Raw genomic sequence first — 18,780 nt, 5'->3', positions numbered from 1 at the left:
TCCTGCTTGCAGGAAATGTAGTAAACGACCCAGTTGAAATTCCTCCGTAGGGGCCTTCTTGGCCTCACACCACGCAACATATTTTCGCCAAATGCGATGATAATGTTATGCAGTTACATCCTTCCTGGCCTTGATCAGGGTAGGGATGACTTCATCTGGAATGCCTTTTTCCTTCAGGATCCGGCGTTCAACCGCCATGCCGTCAAACGCAGCCGCGGTAAGTCTTGGAACAGACAAGGTCCCTGCTGGAGCAGGTCCTTCCTTAGAGGTAGAGGCCACTGGTCCTCCGTGAGCATCTCTTGCAGCTCCGGGTACCAAGTTCTTCTTGGCCAATCCGGAGCCACGAGTATCGTTCTTACTCCTCTCCTTCTTATGATTCTCAGTACTTTTGGTATGAGAGGAAGAGGAGGGAACACATATACCGACTGGAACACCAACGGAGATACCAGAGCTTCCACCGCTATTGCCTGAGGGTCCCTTGACCTGGCGCAATATCTGTCCAGTTTCTTGTTGAGACGGGACGCCATCATGTCCACCTTTGGTTTTTCCCAACGGTTTACAATCACTTGGAAGACTTCTGGATGAAGTCCCCACTCCCCCGGGTGGAGGTCGTGTCTGCTGAGGAAGTCTGCTTCCCGGTTGTCCACTCCCGGAATGAACACTGCTGACAGTGCTATCACATGATTTTCCGCCCAGCGGAGAATCCTTGCAGCTTCTGCCATTGCCCTCCTGCTTCTTGTGCCGCCCTGTCTGTTTACGTGGGCGACAGCCGTGATGTTGTCCGACTGGATCAATACCGGTTGACCCTGAAGCAGAGGCCTTGCTTGACTTAGGGCATTGTAAATGGCCCTTAGCTCTAGGATATTTATGTGAAGAGACGTTTCCATGCTTGACCACAAGCCCTGGAATTTCCCCCCCCCCCCTGTGTGACTGCTCCCCAGCCTCTCAGGCTGGCATCCGTGGTTACCAGCATCCAATCCTGAATGCCGAATCTGCGGCCCTCTAGAAGATGAGCCTTCTGTAACCACCACAGGAGAGATACCCTTGTCCTTGGAGATAGGGTTATCCGCTGATGCATCTGAAGATGCGATCCGGACCATTTGTCCAGCAGATCCCACTGAAAAGTTCTTGCATGGAATCTTCCGAATGGAATCGCTTCGTAAGAAGCCACCATTTTTCCCAGGACTCTCGTGCACTGATGCACTGACACTTGTCCTGGTTTTAGGAGGTTCCTGACTAGCTCGGATAACTCCCTGGCCTTCTCCTCCGGGAGAAACACCTTTTTCTGGACTGTGTCCAGAATCATCCCTAGGAACAGTAGACGTGTTGTTGGAATCAGCTGTGATTTTGGGATATTTAGAATTCACCCGTGCTGACGTAGCACTACCTGAGATAGTGCTACTCCGACCTCTAACTGTTCCCTGGACCTTGCCCTTATCAGGAGATCGTCCAAGTAAGGGATAATTAATACGCCTTTTCTTCGAAGAAGAATCATCATTTCGGCCATTACCTTGGTAAAGACCCGTGGTGCCGTGGACAATCCAAACGGCAGCGTCTGAAACTGATAATGACAGTTTTGTATCACAAACCTGAGGTACCCTTGGTGAGAAGGGTAGATTGGGACATGGAGATAAGCATCATTGATGTCTAGAGATACCATATAGTCCCCTTCTTCCAGGTTCGCTATCACTGCTCTGAGTGACTCCATCTTGAATTTGAACCTTTTTATGTAAGTGTTCAAAGATTTTAGATTTAAAATTGGTCTCACCGAGCCGTCCGGCTTCGGTACCACAAACAGCGTGGCATAATACCCCTTTCCCTGTTGTAGGAGGGGTACCTTGATTATCACCTGCTGGGAATACAGCTTGTGAATAGCTTCCAATACTGCCTCCCTGTCGGAGGGAGACGTTGGTAGAGCAGACTTCAGGAACCGGCGAGGGGGAGACGTCTCGAATTCCAATTTGTACCCCTGTGATACTACCTGCAGGATCCAGGGGTCCACTTGCGAGTGAGCCCACTGCGCGCTGAAATTCTTGAGACGGCCCCCCACCGTGCCCGAGTCTGCTCCTTTTTCCCTCTTGCCCTTATAGAGACGAAAGGACTGGGTTTGAAAAGACGGTGTCTTTTTCTGCTGAGAGGTGACCTGGGGTAAAAAGGTGGATTTTCCAGCCGTTGCCGTGGCCACCAGGTCCGATAGACCGACCCCAAATAACTCCTCCTCTTTATACGGCAATACTTCCATATGTCGTTTGGAATCCGCATCACCTGACCACTGTCGCGTCCATAACGTTCTTCTGGCAGAAATGGACATCGCACTTACTCTAGATGCCAGGGTGCAAATATCCCTCTGTGCATCTCGCATATATAGTAATGCATCCTTTAAATGCTCTATAGTTAATAATATACTGTCCCTATCCAGGGTATCAATATTTTCAGTCAGGGAATCCGACCAAGCCACTCCAGCGCTGCACATCCAGGCTGAGGCGATCGCTGGTCGCAGTATAACACCGGTATGTGTGTATATACCTTTTAAGATATTTTCCAGCCTTCTATCAGCTGGTTCCTTGAGAGCGGCCGTATCAGGAGACGGTAACGCCACTTGTTTTGATAAGCGTGTGAGCGCCTTATCTACCCTAGGGGGTGTTTCCCAACGTGCCCTAACCTCTGGCGGGAAAGGGTATAGTGCCAATAATTTATTAGAAATCAGCAGTTTTTTATCGGGGGAAACCCACGCTTTATCACACACCTCATTTAATTCATCTGACTCAGGAAAAACCACTGGTAGTTTTTTTCACACCCCACATAATACCCTTTTTTGTGGTACTTGTAGTGTCAGAAATGTTCAATGCCTCCTTCATTGCCGTGATCATGTAACGTGTGGCCCTACTGGACATTACGTTTGTCTCGTCACCGTCGACACTGGATTCAGTATCCGTGTCAGGGTCTGTGTCGACCATCTGAGGTAACAGGCGTTTTAGCGCCCCTGACGGTGCCTGAGACGCCTGAACAGGCACTAATTGATTTGTCGGCTGTCTCATGTCGTCAACAGTTTTTTGCAAAGTGCTGACATTGTCACGTAATTCTTTAATTTCTACCATCCAGTCAGGTGTCGACTCCCTAGGGAGTGACATCACTAACACAGGCAATTGCTCTGCTTCCACATCATTTTCCTCCTCATACATGTCGACACAATCGTACCGACACCCAGCACACACACAGGGAATGCTCTGATAGAGGACAGGACCCCACTAGCCCTTTGGGGAGACAGAGGGAGAGTTTGCCAGCACACACCAGAGCGCTATATATATATACAGGGATAACCTTATATAAGTGTTACTCCCTGTTATAGCTGCTGTATTTATATATTAGCTGCCAATAGTGCCCCCCTCTCTGTTTTACCCTGTTTCTGTAGTGCAGGACTGCAGGGGAGAGTCAGGGAGCCGTCCTTCCAGCGGAGCTGTGAAAGAAAATGGCGCTTGTGTGCTGAGGAGAAAGGCTCCGCCCCCTTCACGGCGGCCTTTTCTCCCGCTTTTTTCAGGAAACTGGCAGGGGATAAATGCATCCATATAGCCCAGGAGCTATATGTGATGCATTTTTTTTAGCCATATAAGGTTTTTATATCGTTTTTATTGCGTCTCAGGGCGCTCCCCCCCAGCGCCCTGCACCCTCAGTGACCGGAGTGTGAAGTGTGCTGAGAGCAATGGCGCACAGCTGCAGTGCTGTGCGCTACCTTATTTGAAGACAGGAACGTCTTCTGCCGCCGCTTTCTCCGGACCTCTTCGCTCTTCTGACTCTGTAAGGGGGCCGGCGGCGCGGCTCCGGGACCCATCCAGGCTGAACCTGTGATCGTCCCTCTGGAGCTAATGTCCAGTAGCCAAGAAGCCCAATCCACTCTGCAGTCAGGTGAGTTCGCTTCTTCTCCCCTTAGTCCCACGATGCAGTGAGCCTGTTGCCAGCAGGACTCACTGAAAATAAAAAACCTATTTAAACTTTTACTTCTAAGCAGCTCAGGAGAGCCACCTAGCTTGCACCCTTCTCGTTCGGGCACAAAAATCTAACTGAGGCTTGGAGGAGGGTCATAGGGGGAGGAGCCAGTGCACACCAGCTAGTCTAAAGCTTTTACTTTTTGTGCCCAGTCTCCTGCGGAGCCGCTATTCCCCATGGTCCTTACGGAGTTCCCAGCATCCACTAGGACGTCAGAGAAATATATATATATATATATATATATATATATATATATATTTTTTTTTTTAAATATCCCCCCCCCCCCCCCCCCCCCCCCCCTCCCCAAACATACAGGCAGGGTTCTGGGGGTAGGGGGATTAAATTACACTCCCCAGCAGCTGCCATTGTCTGCAGCTGCTGGACATGGGGGGTGGGGGGCGGAGGCGACCATGCCAGGAAAGTGGTTAACTGATTAAAAAAACAAAAAACAAAACAGCATTCGTTTCATTTTGCATAATCGTTCAGTCACCAGAGGGGATGCAGTTAATATCCCAAAGGATGTGATCCCGGCCGTTGATATACCGACGCCGCAATCTTTAAGGACGCCATAAGCCCAGCGTATAAATCCCAACGGTGCTAGAGATCCTGGAGTAAAGATACAGACAGCCGGAATTCCTATCGTTCTTCCGGCGGGACACGCTGGCGTCCTACTGTGGGGGGTTAGGTTTAGGCATTAGAAGGGAGGTTAGGGTGCAGGGACGGGAAAGTTATGGTTAGGTACCGGGGAGAAATGGTTAGGTTTAGACAGCAGGGATGGGAAGGTTAGAGTTAGGCACCACCCAGGAGGGTTAGGTTTAGGCACCCACAAGGGAAGGTTAGGGTAGGGGGCAGGGGAAGGTTAGGGTACTTTCCAGGGGCTGTTGGGATTCTGATGGTCGGGATGCCGCTGTCGGTGTTATGACTGCCGGCATCCAGTCCATCGGGATATCATACTGAATCCCACCAGAGCCACCTTGTATGGCATTTCAATTCACTTCTACACAGCAACTACAGCCTGGCATACACTCACCAATACAATACATGCCCTGTCACATTCACCTATTAGCGATGAATAAGAACCACATTTTAGAACCGCCACCTAACCAAATCATTCTGCAACAGATCTGACTGAATATCAAACTGAATGTGAACAGTACTTTGCAAATGACAGCGAGGACAGGGGGCTCAAAGACAAACTCAGTAACAATGTCTTGCTCATTCACATCTCAGGGGAAATCAGAGTGCACATTCTGGAGGCCAAATCAGACTTCTGCTTAACTAAAAAATGGAAAAACAAATGCGGTAACAGAATGGAAAAACAAATGCGGTAACAGAATGGATATACTTTTTAGGGGAAATATAGGATTTTTAACTTAACTAATGTTAAGAACTGCAGTCTGGAGGTTGCACCTTAGTGAATATGACCAATAATAAGAATTTACTTACCGATAATTCTATTTCTCGGAGTCCGTAGTGGATGCTGGGGTTCCTGAAAGGACCAAGGGAATAGCGGCTCCGCAGGAGACAGGGCACAAAAGTAAAGCTTTCCGATCAGGTGGTGTGCACTGGCTCCTCCCCCTATGACCCTCCTCCAAGCCAGTTAGGTACTGTGCCCGGACGAGCGTACACAATAAGGGAGGAATTTTGAATCCCGGGTAAGACTCATACCAGCCACACCAATCACACCGTACAACTTGTGATCTAAACCCAGTTAACAGTATGATAACAGCGGAGCCTCTGAAAAGATGGCTCACAACAATAATAACCCGATTTTTGTAACTATGTACAAGTATTGCAGATAATCCGCACTTGGGATGGGCGCCCAGCATCCACTACGGACTCCGAGAAATAGAATTATCGGTAAGTAAATTCTTATTTTCTCTATCGTCCTAGTGGATGCTGGGGTTCCTGAAAGGACCATGGGGATTATACCAAAGCTCCCAAACGGGCGGGAGAGTGCGGATGACTCTGCAGCACCGAATGAGAGAACTCCAGGTCCTCCTTAGCCAGAGTATCAAATTTGTAGGATTTTACAAACGTGTTTGCCCCTGACTAAATAACCGCTCGGCAAAGTTGTAAAGCCGAGACCCCTCGGGCAGCCGCCCAAGATGAGCCCACCTTCCTTGTGGAATGGGCATTTACATATTTTGGCTGTGGCAGGCCTGCCACAGAATGTGCAAGCTGAATTGTATTACACATCCAACTAGCAATAGTCTGCTTAAAAGCAAGAGCACCCAGTTTGTTGGGTGCATACAGGATAACAGCAAGTCAGTTTTCCTGACTCCAGCCGTCCTGGAACCTATATTTTCAGGGCCCTGACAACATCTAGCAACTTGGAGTCCTCCAAGTCCCTAGTAGGTGCAAGGCACCACAATAAGCTGGTTCAGGTGAAACACTGACACCACCTTAGGGAGAGAACTGGGGACGAGTCCGCAGCTCTGCCCTGTCCGAATGGACAAACAAATATGGGCTTTTTTGAGAAAAAAACCACCAATTTGACACTCGCCTGGTCCAGGCCAGGGCCAAGAACATGGTCACTTTTCATGTGAGATGCTTCAAATCCACAGATTTGACTGGTTTTAAACCAATGTGATTTGAAGAATCCCAGAACTACGTTGAGATCCCACAGTGCCACTGGAGGCACAAAAGAGGGTTGTATATGCAATACTCCCTTGACAAAGTTCTGGACTTCAGGAACTGAAGCCAATTCTTTCTGGAAGAAAATTGACAGGGCCGAAATTTGAACCTTAATGGACCCCAATTTGAGGCCCATAGACACTCCTGTTTGCAGGAAATGCAGGAATCGACCGAGTTGAAATTTCTTTGTGGGGCCTTCCTGGCCTCACACCACGCAACATATTTTCGCCACATGTGGTGATAATGTTGTGCGGTCACCTCCTTTCTGGCTTTGACCAGGGTAGGAATGACCTCTTCCGGAATGCCTTTTTCCCTTAGGATCCGGCGTTCCACCGCCATGCCAACAAACGCAGCTGCGGTAAGTCTTGGAACAGACATGGTACTTGCTGAAGCAAGTCCCTTCTTAGCGGCAGAGGCCATAAGACCTCTGTAAACATCCCTTGAAGTTCCGGGTACCAAGTCCTTCTTGGCCAATCCGGAGCCATGAGTATAGTTCTTACTCCTCTACGTCTTATAATTCTCAGCACCTTAGGTATGAGAAGCAGAGGAGGGAACACATACACCGACTGGTACACCCACGGTGTTACCAGAACGTCCACAGCTATTGCCTGAGGGTCTCTTGACCTGGCGCAATACCTGTCCCGTTTTTTGTTCAGACGGGACGCCATCATGTCCACCTTTGGTATTTCCCAACGGTTTACAATCATGTGGAAAAAACTTCCCGATGAAGTTTCCACTCTCCCGGGTGGAGGTCGTGCCTGCTGAGGAAGTCTGCTTCCCAGTTTCCATTCCCGGGATGAAACACTGCTGACAGTGCTATCACATGATTTTCCGCCCAGCGAAAAGTCCTTGCAGTTTTTGCCATTGCCCTCCTGCTTCTTGTGTCGCCCTGTCTGTTTACGTGGGCGACTGCCGTGATGTTTTTCCCACTGGATCAATACCGGCTGACCTTGAAGCAGAGGTCTTGCTAAGCTTAGAGCATTATAAATTTACCCTTAGCTCCAGTATATTTATGTGGAGAAAAGTCTCCAGACTTGATCACACTCCCTGGAAATTTTTTCCTTGTGTGACTGCTCCCCAGCCTCTCGGGCTGGGCTCCGTGGTCACCAGCATCCAATCCTGAATGCCGAATCTGCGGCCCTCTAGAAGATGAGCACTCTATAACCACCACAGGAGAGACACCCTTGTCCTTGGATATAGGGTTAACCGCTGATGCATCTGAAGATGCGATCCGGACCATTTGTCCAGCAGATCCCACTGAAAAGTTCTTGCGTGAAATCTGCCGAATGGAATTGCTTCGTAGGAAGCCACCATTTTCTACCAGGACCCTTGTGCAATGATGCACTGTTTTTAGGAGGTTCCTGACTAGCTCGGATAACTCCCTGGCTTTCTCTTTCGGGAGAAACACCTTTTTCTGGACTGTGTCCAGAATCATCCCTAGGCACAGCAGACGTGTCGTCGGGATCAGCTGCGATTTTGGAATATTTAGAATCCACCCGTGCTGTTGTAGCAGTATCCGAGATAGTGCTACTCCTACCTCCAACTGTTCCCTGGACTATGCCCTTATCAGGAGATCGTCCAAGTAAGGGATAATTAAGACGCCTTTTCTTCGAAGAAGAATCATCATTTCGGCCATTACCTTAGTAAAGACCCGGGGTGCCGTGGACAATCCAAACGGCAGCGTCTGAAACTGATAGTGACAGTTCTGCACCACGAACCTGAGGTACCCTTCGTGAGAAGGGCAAATTTGGGACATAGAGGTAAGCATCCCTGATGTCCCGGGACACTATATAGTCCCCTTCTTCCTGTTCGTTATCACTGCTCTGAGTGACTCCATCTTGATTTGAACCTTTGTAAGTGTTCAAAAAATTTTTAGATTTAGAATAAGTCTCTCCTAGCCTTCTGGCTTCAGTACCACAATATAGTGTGGAATAATACCCCTTTTCTTGTAGTAGGAGGGGTAATTTAATTATCACCTGCTGGGAATACAGCTTGTGAATTTTTTCCCATACTGCCTCCTTGTCGGAGGGAGACCTTGGTAAAGCAGACTTCAGGAGCCTGCGAAGGGGAAACGTCTCGACATTCCAATCTGTACCCCTGGGATACTACTTGTAGGATCCAGGGGTCCTGTACGGTCTCAGCGCCATGCTGAGAACTTGTCAGAAGCGGTGGAACGCTTCTGTTCCTGGGAATGGGCTGCCTGTTGCAGTCTTCTTCCCTTTCCTCTATCCCTGGGCAGATATGATCTTATAGGGACGAAAGGACTGAGGCTGAAAAGACGGTGTCTTTTTCTGCAGAGATGTGACTTAGGGTAAAAACGGTGGATTTTCCAGCAGTTGCCGTGGCCACCAGGTCCGATGGACCGACCCCAAATAACTCCTCTTCCTTTATACGGCAATACACCTTTGTGCCGTTTGGAATCTGCATCACCTGACCCCTGTCGTGTCCATAACATCTTCTGGCAGTTATGGACATCGCATTTACTCTTGATGCCAGAGTGCAAATATCCCTCTGTGCATCTCGCATATATAGAAATGCATCCTTTAAATGCTCTATAGTCAATAAAATACTGTCCCTGTCAAGGGTATCAATATTTTTAGTCAGGGAATCCGACCAAGCCACCCCAGCTCTGCACATCCAGGCTGAGGCGATCGCTGGTCGCAGTATAACACCAGTATGTGTGTATATACTTTTTATGATATTTTCCAGCCTCCTGTCAGCTGGTCCTTGAGGACGGCCCTATCTATAGACGGTACCGCCACTTGTTTTGATAAGCGTGTGAGCGCCTTATCCACCCTAAGGGGTGTTTCCCAACGCGCCCTAACTTCTGGCGGGAAAGGGTATACCGCCCATAATTTTCTATCGGGGGGAACCCACGCATCATCACACACTTTATTTAATTTATCTGATTCAGGAAAAACTATGGTAGTTTTTTCACATCCCACATAATACCCTCTTTTGTGGTACTTGTAGTATCAGAAATATGTAACACCTCCTTCATTGCCTTTAACGTGTGGCCCTAATAAGGAATACGTTTGTTTATTCACCGTCGACACTGGATTCAGTGTCCCTGTCTGTGTCTGTGTCGACCGACTAAAGTAAACGGGCGTTTTAAAACCCCTGACGGTGTTTTTGAGACGTCTGGACCGGTACTAATTGTTTGTCGGCCGTCTCATGTCGTCAACCGACCTTGCAGCGTGTTGACATTATCACGTAATTCCCTAAATAAGCCATCCATTCCGGTGTCGACTCCCTAGAGAGTGACATCACCATTACAGGCAATTGCTCCGCCTCCTCACCAACATCGTCCTCCTACATGTCGACACACACGTACCGACACACAGCACACACACAGGGAATGCTCTGATAGAGGACAGGACCCACTAGCCCTTTGGAGAGACAGAGGGAGAGTTTGCCAGCACACACCAAAAACGCTATAATTATATAGGGACAACCTTATATAAGTGTTTTCCCTTAGAGCATCTTTTTTATATATTTCTAACGCCAAATTAGTGCCCCCCCTCTCTGTTTTAACCCTGTTTCTGTAGTGCAGTGCAGGGGAGAGCCTGGGAGCCTTCCCTCCAGCCTTTCTGTGAGGGAAAATGGCGCTGTGTGCTGAGGAGATAGGCCCCGCCCCTTTTTCGGCGGCCTCGTCTCCCGCTCTTAACGGATTCTGGCAGGGGTTAAATATCTCCATATAGCCTCCGGAGGCTATATGTGAGGTATTTTTAGCCAAAATAGGTTTTCATTTGCCTCCCAGGGCGCCCCCCTCCCAGCGCCCTGCACCCTCAGTGACTGCCGTGTGAAGTGTGCTGAGAGGAAAATGGCGCACAGCTGCAGTGCTGTGCGCTACCTTTAGAAGACTGAGGAGTCTTCTGCCGCCGATTCTGGACCTCTTCTTATTTCAGCATCTGCAAGGGGGCCGGCGGCAAGGCTCCGGTGACCATCCAGGCTGTACCTGTGATCGTCCCTCTGGAGCTGATGTCCAGTAGCCAAGAAGCCAATCCATCCTGCACGCAGGTGAGTTCACTTCTTCTCCCCTAAGTCCCTCGTTGCAGTGATCCTGTTGCCAGCAGGACTCACTGTAAAATAAAAAACCTAAGCTAAACTTTTCTAAGCAGCTCTTTAGGAGAGCCACCTAGATTGCACCCTTCTCGGCCGGGCACAAAAATCTAACTGGCTTGGAGGAGGGTCATAGGGGGAGGAGCCAGTGCACACCACCTGATCGGAAAGCTTTACTTTTGTGCCCTGTCTCCTGCGGAGCCGCTATTCCCTTGGTCCTTTCAGGAACCCCAGCATCCACTAGGACGATAGAGAAATGTTATTTTACAGCTCTGTACTTAAACTTCTCTTTAAAAAGGTCTTATATCCTGTTTATCTTGGCTGCATCCAACTTAAACTTCAAGTTGACACATAGCACATTACCCTGAACTTATTTAGCTAGCTGTGTATTGAATATTAGGACTACACTAGTTTAGGCTTTTAAGCTTTTACCTAACACTTTCATTTCCTAATTAGGGCAAAGCTAAAAATGTCCTTGTATGCCACAATGGTGTCATCCAAAGAAGATGCTCTTGGCAGACAAATTGATGTCTCTTAAGACAGCAACATATGGGATCAACCAGGGGTTAATGAGCCTGGCCAGTATTTCTTCTACAGTGTGGTGGCAGAGATGTGAGGACATACCAGGAGAGGACCAGTAGAAGTGTCCTGCGGGGAGTAACTGCCCGGATAATCATCGTCCTCGTCTTGGATCTGCTGGAAACCACGTTTCAATGATATCTTCTCTTCTGTCACTGCAAAACAAGGAGCTGATTATTCACAGGAACCAGTGAGAACCCTCAGTGTATGTCATTATCACAGATTCAATGAGCTGTAATGAGGGAGCGGGTTATCTTAGCAAAACGGAAATATTTTATTTCTAAACAATATTTTTCACTCTGTCTTACTCTTAGCACCTTTTCTGCATATCTGCAATTATACAGTGCATCCGGAAAGTATTCACAGCGCTTTACTTTTTCCACATTTTGTTATGTTACAGCCTTATTCCAAACTGGAAGAAATCACAGCCTCAAGTATTTTTGAATAGGATGCCACAAGCTTGGCACACCTATCTTTGGGCAGTTTTGCCCATTCCTCTTTGCAGCACCTCTCAAGCTCCATAAGACTGAATGGGAAGCGTCGGTGCACAGCTATTTTCAGATCTCTCCAGAAATGTTCAATCGGATTCAAGTCTGGGATCTTGTTGGGCCACTCAAGGACATTCACAGAGTTGTTCTGGAGCCACTCCTTTGATAGCTTGGCTGTGTGCTTAGAGTCGTTGTCCTGATGAAAGATTAATAGTCATCCCAGTCTGAGGTCAAGAGCGCTCTGGAGCAGGTTTTCATCCAGGATGTCTCTGTACATTGCTGCATTTATCTTTCCCTCTAACCTGACTAGTCTCCCAAAAACATCCCCGCAGCATGATGCTGCCACCACCATGCTTCACTGTAGGGATGGTATTGGCCTGATGATGAGTGGTGCCTGGTTTCCTCCGAACAGGACACCTGGCATTCACGCCAAAGAGTTCAATCTTTGTCTCATCAGACCAGAGTATTTTGTTTCTCATGGTCTGAGAGTCCTTCAGGTGCATTTTGGCAAACTCCAGACGGGCTGCCATGTGCTTTTTACTAAGGAGTTGCTTCTGTCTGGCCACTCTACCATACAGGCCTGATTGGTGGATTGCTGCAGAGATGGTTGTCCTTCTGGAAGGTTCTCCTCTCTCCACAGAGGAATGCTGTAGCTCTGACAGAGTGACCATCAGGTTCTTGGTCACCTCCCTGACTAGGGACCTTCTCCCCCGATTGCTCAGATTAGACGGCTAGCCAGCTACAGGAAGAGTCCTGGTGGTTCAGAACTTCTTCCATTTACGGATGATGGAGACCACTGTGCTCATTGAGACCTTCAAAGCAGCAGATATGTTTCTGTACCATTCCCCAGATTTGTGCCTCGAGACAATCCTGTCTCGGGAGGTCTACAGACAATTCCTTTGACTTCATGCTTGGTTTATGCTCAGTCATGCACTGTCAAGTGTGGAACCTTATATAGACAGATGTGTGCCTTTCCAAATCATGTCCAATCAACTGAATTTACCACAGGTGGACTCCAATTAAGCTGTAGGAACATCTGAAGGATGTTCAGTGGAAACAGGATGCACCTGAGCTCAATTTTGAGTTTCATGGCAAAGGCTGTGAATACTTACGTACATGTAATTTCTTAGTTTTTTATTTTTAATACATTTGAAAAAAATTACAATAAAACTTTTTTCACGTTGTAATTATGGGGTATTTGTGTAGAATTTTGAGGGGGGGAAATTAATTTATTCAATTTTGGAATAAGGCTGTAACATAACAAAATATGGAAAAAGTGAATACTTTCCGGATGCACTGTATGTATGACATCCTCCATAATTAGGTTAGTCTCCATGATCAACAGCGCCACCTAGGCAGTATTAACTATGAAAACATTCAGATAATATCAAGAAAATAAGGTTTCGTGCTACAGGGGATAAGCAAGAGCAGCAGTACATACAGACTGTTACCTAATAACTTGTAATCCATATCACAGCGCCCAATGCTATGCATTCAATGTAAATTGTCCCTGCTGCCCCTGGCTTCAAGAAAATGACACTGAAAAATGTATAACTGCTTCCATGCCTATATAATGCTGACATTATCCACCCAGTCTTGACACATCGGGGTACAGCATTTGTTAAACTATATCTTTTTATTGCTTCTGTTGTATATTTGTGAGCAATTAAGCTTTTATTGCACATTCTACAATACAGTAGCTTAATTAAAAATCATAAATTTCTCAATTAAAAAAGTAAGATGAACAAAATCAGTCAGCACAGTTATATTACAGGCAAAGGCTTGTGTCATAGAGAAGATTAAATCCACACTCAGCTTTCCCCTGGAGAATATAGAGATTTCTACTAGAAGTATTTCTCTATCTATACTAATTTCCCTGTGCACCTCGGCACCAATTTTCAGGAATAAAGAGTGCGAAGACCCCCATTAATTTCCCCTGCAGTCATCATGCTTTGGTTATCATAGGGGCAGTACAAGATACAGTGGTGAAAGCATCCTGACGCTGGGTAGCCTTATATGTAACAGCAGGATGAGCCAGTGTGCTCTCCATCACAGAGGCTTACCTGTACCACGAGTCTACTAATTATACAAGCTGTAAAATAACTGCAGGGAGCACAATGCATGACTAACCTGTGAGTCACTGCTTTTATATACACACTGTCAGTGAACACATTTATTTTATTTTGTCCTGTGGGTACAACCTGACAGAACCCTGCTGGAAGAGATTAAGTCCCTGCTAATATAATTCTGACTACATGGACATCTTTCCTTCTGTGTAGTTAAAGGGCGTATCCAATGTGATTTCTGAATGGATGCAAGAGACCATAAATTAACTGATGAATATCTGACAAAATGAGAATATATAACTTGTATTTGGGACCTCGGCCATTTACCTTCAGCACGGATGGTGAAGGTATTGATCAGTACTCACTAACAAATATCACATTTTATATTTTTGCCAATCATAACTAAGAACAAAAAAACACTTCTATGGTGCCCCACCGATTGTCCAGGCACAGTGCCCAGCGCCTCTACATACTTTAACATGGATAGACAAGACAGTCACTGCAAAACCACAAGAAAAAGTAAATGTAGGAAAGAAAATGAACCCACACTATTCATCTGTGAACAGTGCTTCCTCCTAGGCGCGTGCCTACCTAACACCCCTACTGTGGGTGGCTACAGCACTGACCTGGAGCTCAACCCAGAAAAAGGTGTAGTGCACTTCTCCACTCACCTACTCATTACTAACTACGTATGAGATGCTCAGACTGATGCCTGATCACTGATCAACTGGGATTTCCAGCACTGCAGACACCTCAGAGCTTTCTCGTCTTGAGGGTACTGTGCGGACAGTTGGGCAATAGTATCCAAGGGCTCGCCGGTAGGAAAAAATAAGAATTTACTTACCGATAATTCTATTTCTCGTAGTCCGTAGTGGATGCTGGGGACTCCGTCAGGACCATGGGGAATAGCGGCTCCGCAGGAGACAGGGCACAAAAATAAAGCTTTAGGATTAGGTGGTGTGTACTGGCTCCTCCCCCTATGACCCTCCTCCAAGCCTCAGTTAGGATACTGTGCCCGGACGAGCGTACACAATAAGGAAGGATCTTGAATCCCGGGTAAGACTCATACCAGCCACACCAATCACACCGTATAACTTGTGATCTAAACCCAGTTAACAGTATGACAAACGTAGGAACCTCTGAACAGACGGCTCACAACAATAACAACCCGAATTTGTTTGTAACAATAACTATGTACAAGTATTGCAGACAATCCGCACTTGGGATGGGCGCCCAGCATCCACTACGGACTACGAGAAATAGAATTATCGGTAAGTAAATTCTTATTTTCTCTAACGTCCTAAGTGGATGCTGGGGACTCCGTCAGGACCATGGGGATTATACCAAAGCTCCCAAACGGGCGGGAGAGTGCGGATGACTCTGCAGCACCGAATGAGAGAACTCCAGGTCCTCCTCAGCCAGGGTATCAAATTTGTAGAATTTTGCAAACGTGTTTGCCCCTGACCAAGTAGCAGCTCGGCAGAGTTGTAATGCCGAGACCCCCCGGGCAGCCGCCCAGGATGAGCCCACCTTCCTTGTGGAGTGGGCCTTGACAGATTTAGGCTGTGGCAAGCCTGCCACAGAATGTGCCAGTTGAATTGTGCTACAAATCCAACGAGCAATCGTCTGCTTAGAAGCAGGAGCACCCATTTTGTTGGGTGCATACAATAGAAACAGAGAGTCAGACTTTCTGACTCCCGCCGTTCTTGAAATATATATTTTCAATGCCCGGACCACGTCCAACAACTTGGAATCCTCCAAATCGTTAGTAGCCGCAGGCACCACAATAGGCTGGTTCAAGTGAAACGCTGACACCACCTTAGGCAGAAAATGAGGACGCGTCCGCAGTTCTGCCCTGTCCGAATGGAAAATCAGATATGGGCTCTTATATGATAAGGCCGCCAATTCTGATACTCTCCTGGCTGAAGCCAGGGCCAGTAGCATGGTTACTTTCCATGTAAGATACTTCAATTCCACGGAATTGAGCGGCTCAAACCAATGGGATTTGAGACAATCCAAGACTACATTAAGATCCCACAGTGCCACTGGAGGCACAACCGGGGGCTGTATATGTAGTACACCCTTTACAAAGGTCTGGACTTCAGGAACTGAAGCCAATTCTTTCTGGAAGAAAATCGACAGGGCCGAAATTTGAACCTTAATGGACCCCAATTTGAGGCCCATAGACAATCCTGTTTGCAGGAAATGTAGGAATCGACCCAGTTGAAATTTCTCCGTGGGGGCCTTCCTGGCCTCACACCACGCAACATATTTTTTCCAAATGCGGTGATAATGTTGTGCAGTCACCTCCTTCCTGGCTTTTACCAGTGTAGGAATGACCTCTTCCGGAATGCCTTTTTCCTTTAGAATTCGGCGTTCAACCGCCATGCCGTCAAACGCAGCCGCGGTAAGTCTTGGAATAGACACGGTCCCTGCTGAAGCAGGTCCCGTCTTAGAGGTAGAGGCCACGGATCCTCCGTGAGCATCTCTTGAAGTTCCGGGTACCAAGTTCTTCTTGGCCAATCCGGAGCTATTAGTATCGTTCTTACTCCCTTTTGCCGTATAATTCTCAGTACTTTTGGTATGAGAGGCAGAGGAGGGAACACATACACTGACTGGAACACCCACGGTGTTACCAGAGCGTCCACAGCTATTGCCTGAGGGTCTCTTGACCTGGCGCAATACCTGTCCAGTTTTTTGTTGAGGCGGGACGCCATCATATCCACCATTGGTATTTCCCAACGGTTCACAATCATGTGGAAGACTTCTGGATGAAGTCCCCACTCTCCCGGGTGTAGATCGTGTCTGCTGAGGAAGTCTGCTTCCCAGTTGTCCACTCCCGGAATGAATACTGCTGACAGTGCTATCACATGATCTTCCGCCCAGCGAAGAATCCTTGCAGCTTCTGCCATTGCTGTCCTGCTTCTTGTGCCGCCCTGTCTGTTTACGTGGGCGACTGCCGTGATGTTGTCCGACTGGATCAACACAGGCTGACCCTGAAGCAGGGGTTTTGCCAGACTTAGAGCATTGTAAATCGCTCTTAGCTCCAGTATATTTATGTGAAGAGACATCTCCAGGCTTGACCATACTCCCTGGAAGTTTCTTCCTTGTGTGACCGCTCCCCAGCCTCTCAGACTGGCATCCGTGGTCACCAGGACCCAGTCCTGTATTCCGAATCTGCGGCCCTTTAACAGATGAGCACTCTGCAACCACCACAGAAGGGACACCCTTGCCCGTGGTGATAAGGTTATTTTCTGGTGCATCTGCAGATGCGATCCGGACCATTTGTCCAACAGATCCCACTGAAAAGTTCTTGCGTGGAATCTGCCGAATGGAATTGCTTCGTAAGAAGCCACCATCTTTCCCAGGACTCTTGTGCATTGATGCACTGACACTTTTCCTGGTTTTAGGAGGTTCCTGACAAGTTTGGATAACTCCTTGGCTTTCTCCTCCGGAAGAAACACCTTTTTCTGAACCGTGTCCAGAATCATTCCCAGGAACAGCAGAGTTGTCGGTGTCAACTGAGATTTTGGAAAATTCAGAATCCACCCGTGTTGTTGCAGCACTAGTTGGGTTAGTGCTACTCCGTCTTCCAGCTGTTCTCTGGACCTTGCCCTTATCAGGAGATCGTCCAAGTAAGGGATAATTAATACGCCTCTTCTTCGCAGAAGAATCATCATTTCGGCCATTACCTTGGTAAAGACCCGAGGTGCCGTGGACAATCCAAACGGCAGCGTCTGAAACTGATAATGACAGTTTTGCACCACGAACCTGAGGTACCCTTGATGTGAAGGGCAAATTGGGACATGCAGGTAAGCATCCTTTATGTCCAGGGACACCATAAAGTCCCCTTCTTCCAGATTCGCCATCACTGCTCTGAGTGACTCCATCTTGAACTTGAATTTTTGTATGTACAGGTTCAAAGATTTCAGATTTAGAATAGGTCTTACCGAGCCGTCCGGCTTCGGTACCACAAATAGCGTGGAGTAATACCCCTTTTCCTGTTGTAGGAGGGGTACCCTGACTATCACCTGCTGAGAAAACAGCTTGTGAATGGCTTCCAATACCGTCGCCCTGTCTGAGGGAGACGTTGGCAAAGCAGACTTTAGGAACCGGCGAGGGGGAGACTTCTCGAATTCCAACCTGTAACTCTGAGATACTACCTGTAGGATCCAGGGGTCCACCTGTGAGCAAGCCCACTGTGCGCTGAAATTCTTGAGTCGACCCCCCACTGCTCCCGAGTCCGCTTGTAAAGCCCCAGCGTCATGCTGAGGGCTTTGCAGAACCCTGGGAGGGCTTCTGTTCCTGGGCAGGGGCTGCTTGCTGCCCTCTCTTACCCTTTCCTCTGCCCCGAGGCAGATATGACTGTCCTTTTGCCCGTTTGTTCTTATAGGACCGAAAGGACTGCGGCTGAAAAGACGGTGTCTTTTTCTGTTGGGAGGGGGTCTGAGGTAAAAAGGTGGATTTTCCGGCAGTTGCCGTGGCCACCAGATCCGATAGACCGACGCCAAATAATTCCTCCCCTTTATACGGCAATACTTCCATATGTCGTTTGGAATCCGCATCACCTGACCATTGTCGCGTCCATAAACTCCTTCTGGCAGATATGGACATCGCATTTACTCTCGATGCCAGGGTGCAAATATCCCTCTGAGCATCTCGCATATAAAGGAAAGCATCATTTAATTGCTCTAAAGTCAATAAAATACTGTCCCTATCCAGGGTATCAATATTTTCAGTCAGGGAATCCAACCAGACGACCCCAGCACTGCACATCCAGGCTGAGGCGATGGCTGGTCGCAGTATAACACCAGTATGTGTGTATATACTTTTCAGGGTAGTTTCCAGTCTCCTATCAGCTGGATCCTTGAGGGCGGCCGTATCAGGAGACGGTAACGCCACTTGTTTTGATAAGCGTGTGAGCGCCTTATCCACCCTAGGGGGTGTTTCCCAGCGCGCCCTAA

At 47.9% G+C, this 18,780-nt stretch overlaps 1 protein-coding gene across 1 annotated transcript in view; it reads right to left on the bottom strand.

Moving 5' to 3' along the window:
- The window catches only part of RPRD1B (regulation of nuclear pre-mRNA domain containing 1B), a 110,095-nt gene that overhangs the window by 24,957 nt on the left and 66,358 nt on the right, over nucleotides 1-18,780 (bottom strand). The window contains exon 4 of the mRNA XM_063960375.1: nucleotides 11,308-11,417. Coding sequence (XP_063816445.1) covers nucleotides 11,308-11,417 — 110 coding nt within the window. The remainder of the gene's footprint in view (nucleotides 1-11,307; nucleotides 11,418-18,780) is intronic.

The sequence above is a fragment of the Pseudophryne corroboree genome, chromosome 3, assembly GCF_028390025.1.
Source record: "Pseudophryne corroboree isolate aPseCor3 chromosome 3, aPseCor3.hap2, whole genome shotgun sequence".
NCBI classification, from domain to species: Eukaryota; Metazoa; Chordata; class Amphibia; order Anura; family Myobatrachidae; genus Pseudophryne; species Pseudophryne corroboree.
The sequence above is the reverse complement of the archived record's forward strand: the minus strand, read 5'-3'. Positions and strand labels throughout refer to the sequence as shown.